The 8,394-nt window shown below is 33.0% G+C and overlaps 1 protein-coding gene across 2 annotated transcripts in view; it reads left to right on the top strand.

Moving 5' to 3' along the window:
* Positions 1-8,394, top strand: part of LOC110037246 (uncharacterized GPI-anchored protein At1g61900) — an 80,991-nt gene that overhangs the window by 46,956 nt on the left and 25,641 nt on the right. The window contains exons 6-7 of one of the 2 annotated variants that reach the window (XM_020741843.1): positions 2,454-2,597; positions 5,882-5,926. In XM_020741843.1, the coding sequence (XP_020597502.1) occupies positions 2,454-2,597; positions 5,882-5,926 (189 nt within the window). Of the gene's footprint in view, positions 1-2,453; positions 2,598-5,878; positions 5,927-8,394 lie in introns of both variants that reach the window. The other variant, XM_020741842.1, reaches the window with a different exon arrangement.

The following is an 8,394-nucleotide window of genomic DNA, read 5'->3' as shown; positions in this document are numbered from 1 at the left end:
GATTTAGATATCTTGGGTATGATATCTTGGGTATGTTGTTCAAAGCGATAATGATATAGATGGGGATGTTAATAGTAGAATTCAAGTTGGTTGGTCAAAGTGGAGGAATGCTTCGGGCCTTTTCTATGATAGAAAAGTATAGCTTAGACTGAAAGGAAAATTTTATAAGACAGTGGTGAGATCTGCAATACTCTATAGCACTGAATGTTGGCCTTTGAAAGAGAAGCATAATAATAAGTTAAGTGTTGCCGAGATGAGAATGCTTAGGTGGATGAGTGACTTTACACTTAGAGACAAGGTGCGAAATGAATATATCCGTGATAGGGTTGGTATAGCTCCTGTGACGGACAAAATTAGAGAAAGTTGTCTTAGATGGTTTGGTCACATTAAACGTCGACCATTAGATGATCCGATTAGGAGAGTAGATGTTTTAGATTCGACTTGTGTTAAGAAAGGCAGAGGTAGACCTAGGAAGACTTGGGCTTATTGTATAAAAAATGATCTTAATTTACTAGAACTAAATGAATTATGACACTAAATAGGACGCAATGGAGAAAAAGGATTCATGTAGCCGACCCCACGTAGTGGGATTAAGGTTGTTGTTGTTGTATACTTCTTGATACTTGAGCATTCTCTATCATCAAGTAGTTTATATTATATTCTAATCCTCAAGATCTAAAATATATAAATTCTCAAAAGCAGTTGGACAACAACATTCTAAACGGGTAGATTTTCTACAAGAATATTCTTTTATCCTTAAACATTGTGTTGATTTTGAAAACAATCACGTTAATGTTTTACACAGAATTTATGTTCTACGTACCATGTATGTGAAGTTTATTGAATTTGATGAGTTGAAAGGGGAGTATGCTACATGCAATGATTTTAGCATGATTTGTAAAAACTTAAATAATGCTTTATCATTGCTTAAAAGATATAGTTAAAGTTGGTATTATTTAAGGGCACTCAGTTATTTTTTTTTATTCATAATTTTAGTTTTTTTTTTATGATTTACATCGTTGAAGTTTTGATGAACATTCAGTAGCAATTAAATTATTGCAATGATTGAGAATATGTTATTTTGGTCAAGTTTTAAAAGAGACATCTTTAATTATGTCAAAATGTAGGGTTTGTTAATCTGCTAAGAAGAAAAAAAAAAGATTGTATTTGTTACTAGTTCCATTGAAACCTTAAGAGGAATTTATTAGTCTTTCTGTTTGGCTTATCACGAATGCTGTGGAAGCATGATTCTACTTTTGTAGTGGTAGATCATTTTTCAAAAATGATTCATTTTATACCATTTTGTAAAATGGCTGATGTATTTGACATTGCTAAATTTTATCTCAATAAAGTGGCTAAATAATACGGTTTGCATGAAATAATTATTTGTGATCATTTTGTAAAATTAAGTCATCTTTTTATTTCCGTATTGAGGCCTAATTTTTCTTACTTTGTTTATTTCATTTCTTGTTTAATTTATCTACATAAGTTTTTATTATCTACTTCAGTGCTCGTACTTTTATTTAAAGAGTGATATTTCCGAAATCTGATATTATGAAAATTAATTTGTTTGCTCGCTAATTTATTTTATTTCCATTGAAATTCTCATATGTTTACAATCATTTTAAGATTTTTGTCACCTATTTTTATTTAAATAAAGGTAGTTGTGGTATAATTGGTAACTTCAAAGGTGTAAATTCTCTACCTTTTTTTACATAAAAGCATATCACATTAGGAAAACTATCTCTGAATTTCCTTATATTAAGAACGTTCAATGGTAATGAAAAGGCTATCAATTTGTTAAGTCTTGCTACCTTTTAATGTTTTTCTTTTAAGTAGATTTTTGAGTTAAATTACATGAACTTGTGAAAGAATATACAAGATTTATTGATATTTCACCATTTTGGTGAATGCTACATCAATGATTTAAATGTAATAATAATAATAATAAGGAAAACTTACATACGTAGCACATAATTCTTATTAATTTGCATATCTCACACCTACCCTCATATTTACATGTATAGCACTTAAGTTCTTAAAACTAATGGAAGAAAAGGTGGATATTACTTTTAAAAGTGGTAATAATTTTATTTTTGATGCGATATTAAGGATTTGAGTGCTGTGTGTAAATGTGAAAGTTTAGGTGTGAGATATGTAAATACATAAGAATTGTGTGCTATGTATGTAAATGCCCTTAATAAGAGAAAAAGAGAATGACGGGTTCCTTATTGGTGCAGAGCATTTTATTTTTGTCCTTCGTTTGTACTTTGTAATTTTGCTTATATTTTCAAAATATGGATTTGAAACTCCTTAATCTTACTCGCTATTAGAAGCAAGAAACAACGTATTCATCTCTCTAACAAAATTATAAGCTTGGCAAAACCAACACTCATTAAAGTTTCTACAAGGTGGTCTTTCTAGATCTGACTAGTCTTCATCTATGACCACAGAATCTGGATGTCTCCTGCCAAGTTTGCCTTCAGATGCAACTCTGGACCCTTCTACTGGGATCAGCTTCACTTGTGATCTTAATGACAATATTGCAGCTCCGTGGCCCTCTGCCTTTCACCCACCTTCAACTTCATGCAATAAATGTATGATTTTTTATTTGTTACTCAAAGTTTCTTAAAGTTTTTAGTTTACTAACCTTGTCTGATTGTAAAATTATAATGCATCTATACTGCCTTTAATAATTCTGTCTCTTTGTAATATCTTGGCAAACAAAATTATTATTAGGCGTACTTCAAAACCTTTGACTTCTTTTCTTTGTTGGTTAATAAGCCCAATCCAAATAAGTATAGTGTTACCGATAAAGTTTTAGGGCTCCTAGAAGATGTTTAGGGAGGCGTTGTGTTACTGATAAAGTTTTAGGGCTCCTAAAAGATGTTTAGGGAGGCATTTTTGCTGGTTTGTTTGTGGAATATCTAAGGAATGAAAAATATTTGTGGGAGACGGTATCTTGAAGGGGTAAAAGATGAATTCTCTATGGGACGACAAATTTGGCTTTGATCAGCGGCTGTCTTGGTTTAAAACAGTGAGACAGACGACAAAATAATGCGTTACGGATGTTGAGGGGGTTCACCACCACCTGTTCCTAAACAAGCTACTGACACACTATATGTAAAAGGAATATGATACATCGCTCCATAGGTAGAAATCAAAGATTACAATATCTAAAATATACAAAGAGTTTGAATAAAACAAGAAATAATATGATATACATAGTTCCCTGATAGAAATTAATCTAATTAGAAAAGAGAGATGAATGAAATCAAAAAGGAAAGAAATTGCGTTAAAATAGGAAAAAGAATAGTGTTCTGAGCTTAATGGAAGTCCCACAATCAAGATTCCACAGTTCTTTTGATCGGGAACTTGACAGGATCGCGGACCCCACGAAATTCAGTGGAAGCGAGAGCTCTCGTATCATTCTCCTCGAGTAGGAAGAGTTTCGCTCTTTCCATTGGAAGCTTCTAGAATTGAACTATCACCATCATAACAAAATCATTTCTTTGCTGTTTCTGCGACAGTCCCACTGCAAAATTTTTGTTCATGTGTATTTTACCCTCAATACATGAGGGAAAAATATTAGGGGAAGAGGAAGTTGGGGTGGAGATGCTAGAGTTAGAAATTTTAAGATGTTGATCTTTGAAGGAGATCACTTTGAAAAATTCAACTAGGTATCGGGAACCGCGGTGGGTGGGACCCTAACAGAGGGCTGCTTCCAATTATGATAGTGCTTTTGTGGTGGCAGCCTTCCGGGTGAATGACAATTCAAAAGTAATGATGGCAACGAAGCTAGTGGAGAAAAGCAGAAGAGTTTGTAAGGAACTGATTTGGACATTGTAGAGTATTTAGAAGGGAGACAAGATTGTGATGCTTCATCGTGAGCCCAATTTATGAAGAAGTTGGTGATGTTGAATAATATGATGAGAGCGATTTAGTACATAGGGTTGTCATTATTGATTAAGTGGCATTGCATGGAAGAAATACATAATACGGAGTTAATAGAGATTCTGGTAATTGATGAGCCACTGGATGAGCTTATTGGGGCTGCGATATTATCTAAAATTGACTGGAAGTCAGGACACGATCAGATTTGGATGCGGCCAAAGGATGTGCATAATACGGTATTTCAAAATGGTTAGGGTCAATACATGTTTTTAATTAAATGAAAAGGATTGCCAAATGATGATGCCACATGGGAGCTGTAAGACCCGATCTAGCAACAGTTTTTTCCACTGAGGACAAGGTGTATTTTTGAGAGGACAGTAGTGCTATGTCGGTATTATTTTCTCCTTTATTAGTGTAAGGGCAATTTAGGCATTCATAGTTTATTATTATTAGTATAAAAAGAGCTAATATGTTTAGGGATGGGGGTGCTTGAGATTGTGTTTGAGTCTTAGTGTTATGGTTTGAAAGAGATTTTTTATCTCTCGAATTGTAGGATTTGGGAAAGATTGCCTGCTTCTCGAATTGTAAGGGTTTAACCTTTATGTGTTGTGTTGTTTGTCATATTGAATAAAAAAATTTGTGTTGCTCTAATTTGTGTGGAAATCTGTGCCGAATTGTATCAAAATGTTAATAACACATCAAGTATTATATAAGAACCATCAGCTGGTGCAATTAATTGTCACATGCAGCTCTTCCTATGTATAATTTCAGTTTCTAAAGCATCATTATAATGAAATAAATGGTGAGCGCTTATGTCATACTCTTTGTGAACTTATCACGCACAAAATGTTGATAACACATTAAGTATTATATAAGAAACATGAGCTGGTGCAATTAATTGTCACTTGTAGCCCTTCCTATGTATAATTTCAGTCTCTAGAGCATCATTATGATGAAATAAATGGCGAGGGCTTGTGACATACTATTTTTGAACTTTGACATGCGTCAAAAAACTAATCACGCACAAATCATCATGATTTCTAAATTCCTATGCTTTCTTTTGTAATACTAAGTTAAATGGGCTTGAAATATGCTTGCTGTATACCAATGCAATTTTTTTTCTGCTCATGAAGGCAATGAGGCAGGTTAAGCTGTAAAACTATTTCTCCGTCTCCTAGCAGTTCATTCTTGGTCGATTCATTTTAGAACAACTAGATTAAGTGAGATTTTGAATCCACCTGTTAGAATTAATGTTTAATGACATGATTAATAGATGTTTCTTATTATTCATTTTTTCTGCCTCTGGGATACTTAATGAAGTTTTATTGTCTCAATTTTGTTTACATCACAAATCATCATGATTTCTAAATTCCTATGCTTTCTTTTGTAATACGAAGTTAAATGGGCTTGAAGCTTGCTGTATACCAATGTAATTTTTTTCTGTTCAGGAAGGCAATGAAGCAGGTTAAGCTGTAAAACTATTTCTCCATATCCTAACAATTCATTCTTGGTCGGTTCATTTTAGAACAACTAGATTAAGTGAGATTTTGAATCAACCTGTTAGAATTAATGTTTAATGACATGATTAATAGATGTTTCTTATTATTCATTTTTTCTGCCTCTGGGATACTTAATGAAGTTTTATTGTCTCAATTTTGTTTACATCACAAATCATCATGATTTCTAAATTCCTATGCTTTCTTTTGTAATACGAAGTTAAATGGGCTTGAAGCTTGCTGTATACCAATGTAATTTTTTTCTGTTCAGGAAGGCAATGAAGCAGGTTAAGCTGTAAAACTATTTCTCCATATCCTAACAATTCATTCTTGGTCGGTTCATTTTAGAACAACTAGATTAAGTGAGATTTTGAATCAACCTGTTAGAATTAATGTTTAATGACATGATTAATAGATGTTTCTTATTATTCATTTTTTCTGCCTCTAGGATACTTCATGAAGTTTTATTGTCTCAATTTTGTTTACAGCAGCAACTAATTTTCCAGAACTTCCAGCTGCAACATCTGCGCAGATTGGTAAGGATCTACTCTTTTTTTTTTTTTTACCAATTTTATGATATCTACAATAGAACTTCATGTGCTATCTCAATAGAATTCCTTGCAGAATAATTTTATTTTGGGTTTTATTTTTTTTACTGTAGATATATGTCTAGAAACTAGATTAGATTAGATATCAGCCAATCCGAAATGGTTGGGACAAGGCTAAAGATGATGATGATACACTTTATCATAAAAAACCTACTTTTTGAGTTGATTTTTAATGTTTATATAAGGGCGAGACAGGGAATGGGGAGGGATTTTTTACGTTTTTAAAATCCAAATTCTTTTGAGTTGGTTTTTCAAGTTTTATATGGTATGGGAATTGTCTCCTATTAGTCAATTCATACATTTCTTAAAAGCTTAGCTTTATACTGGACTTAAATCCAGCTTAAGATCAAATAGCCAATAGTTTACTTGTTATGATTTTTTTCACCATTTTATAATTCCATTTGTTATATTTTGATCATATCTTATTTGTAGCATAGAAAGATATAAAATTATAGAAGTTATTTATATTTAGGAGCTTGTATGTTTATTCTATTGTACCGTAGAATATTGTACTCATTTTTTTTATTATAAAGAGGGGTCCTCTAATGAATAAGTCAAATAAGAAAGAGTTTTACTGCTAACATTGTATCATAGTAGGGTTATTCTAGCTCACATTAACTCGAGACCTTTTTCCAATGTTAATTCAGCCAATAAATTCAATTTTACAGATTATGTTCTGCGGCTGAGAGCCACTCTTTTTGTCAGTTCTCACAACAAACTCCGTCAACTCGATTTGATTCTGTAAAGTTTGCAAAGTGAAAAGTATCTAACTACACTGTTCTTAGATTAGTCGCTCGACTATCTTGAACCATCGCTTGCATTCTTTGTCATGTTTCAAGGATTGGCCAAAATAATGCATGAATTTTTGTATTACACCCTATTCTCAGCAAAGTAACATCTCTCGTGTCTATATTTTCTACTTTTAGTTTTTTCTTCACTTTAATAAAAGATATGCAAATTTACGGGTTCTATATCATCGAGAAGAAAATATGATGAATTATTTCAATTTTATCCCTTCATTAGTGATCCCACTGTTCCAAAGAAATAGAAGGTAGAATCGAGTAACTAATTTTTTCTCTCTCTTGGCTTCGTCATGTAACTCAACTCCTCAAGTTTTGATTCCTTGATATCAACCCCGACCATTAGCTGTAAGGGTGGTTTTGAGGGTTGGATGTGGTGTTTTGATTGATGCGGTCGTGTCAATAATTGTGATGCTTTTTAACCTTCCCTCATTATAGCTGAACTAGTGAACATTTTCTGAATGGTTTGGCTCTTGTCTAGACCTACCTGCGTGATACACCAAAAATATATGCATATTTAAGCCTATATATTATACTCATTTTTTTTGAAATTGCACTTTAAAGGAGGGTATTTTTCATGTTTTATTGCAGGTTGTTATTTTTTAAAAATTAAAGCAAAAAATAAGTAAAAATGATGGAATTTGGAGTCAAAATGACGTTTTTGAAGAAATACTTAGCGCCGACGACGCCAGGATGGACGCCGACGACGCAGACCTATAGAACATAGGCCAGACTATCCTCAGTGCCGACGGTGCCAGGAGCAGCGCCGACAACGCCATTTAACAAAGAGCACAAAATTAATTTATGGGCCACTGGCGCCGACGAAGCCAGTGTCGGTGCAAAACCTATTTCTAGAAGATTCGACGAATTTGGTCGCTTTTTGAAGAGTTTTTAGATGCACTTATAGGAAAAACGACATTAGACTCTATTTAGAGCGGAAGTTGATCAGAATAGACCCCCCTTGGACCCCCCTTCACGCCTTCGACCGCTTTCCACTCTCTTCCACGCTATTTCACATTCTCCACAGCCACTTAAGTCCATTAGTCATTTATTTCTTTAGAGTTTTTGTGGTGAGTTTAAGTGTGAATTCTTTTCTGTGAGTTTAAGTGTGAATTCTTTGTGGTGAGTTTAAGTGTGAATTCTTTTCTAAGAGTGTTAGAGAGGGAGAAAAGTGAGAGATTTCTTCATCCTACATCTTCTAAGAGAGGCTACAAGAGATTTATTTTGAGAAAAAGTTTCAGATAAGTATTGTTTGTTTATTATTGTTGTATGAACTTTTTTTTTATATATGAAATTTGTGTTTTGTTATATCTTTCTCATGAAGTCTGAGTAGTTTCCTTTATCTTTCTCCCTATTCTGAGATATGATGAAATGAAAAGATAATTTTGATGTGCCAATTTTAAAATATAAAATAAATTGTGATGATTTTTCAACTCCATTCTAAATTTACTTTTCGATCTAGCCAATTAAATTGTTAAAATATATTGTGAAACATATAATCCGGGAAATGGAGTATGAGTTCTACAACAAGAGTGAGAATCACATTTAATTCCATGAAGAAGTATTTCGTTCATGGAATTAAGTGCAAATAAATAG

The sequence above is a fragment of the Phalaenopsis equestris genome, unplaced genomic scaffold (assembly GCF_001263595.1).
Source record: "Phalaenopsis equestris unplaced genomic scaffold, ASM126359v1 Scaffold217374, whole genome shotgun sequence".
Classification (NCBI taxonomy): domain Eukaryota; kingdom Viridiplantae; phylum Streptophyta; class Magnoliopsida; order Asparagales; family Orchidaceae; genus Phalaenopsis; species Phalaenopsis equestris.
Note: the sequence above shows the minus strand (reverse complement) of the source record. Positions and strands in the feature narration are given on the sequence as shown.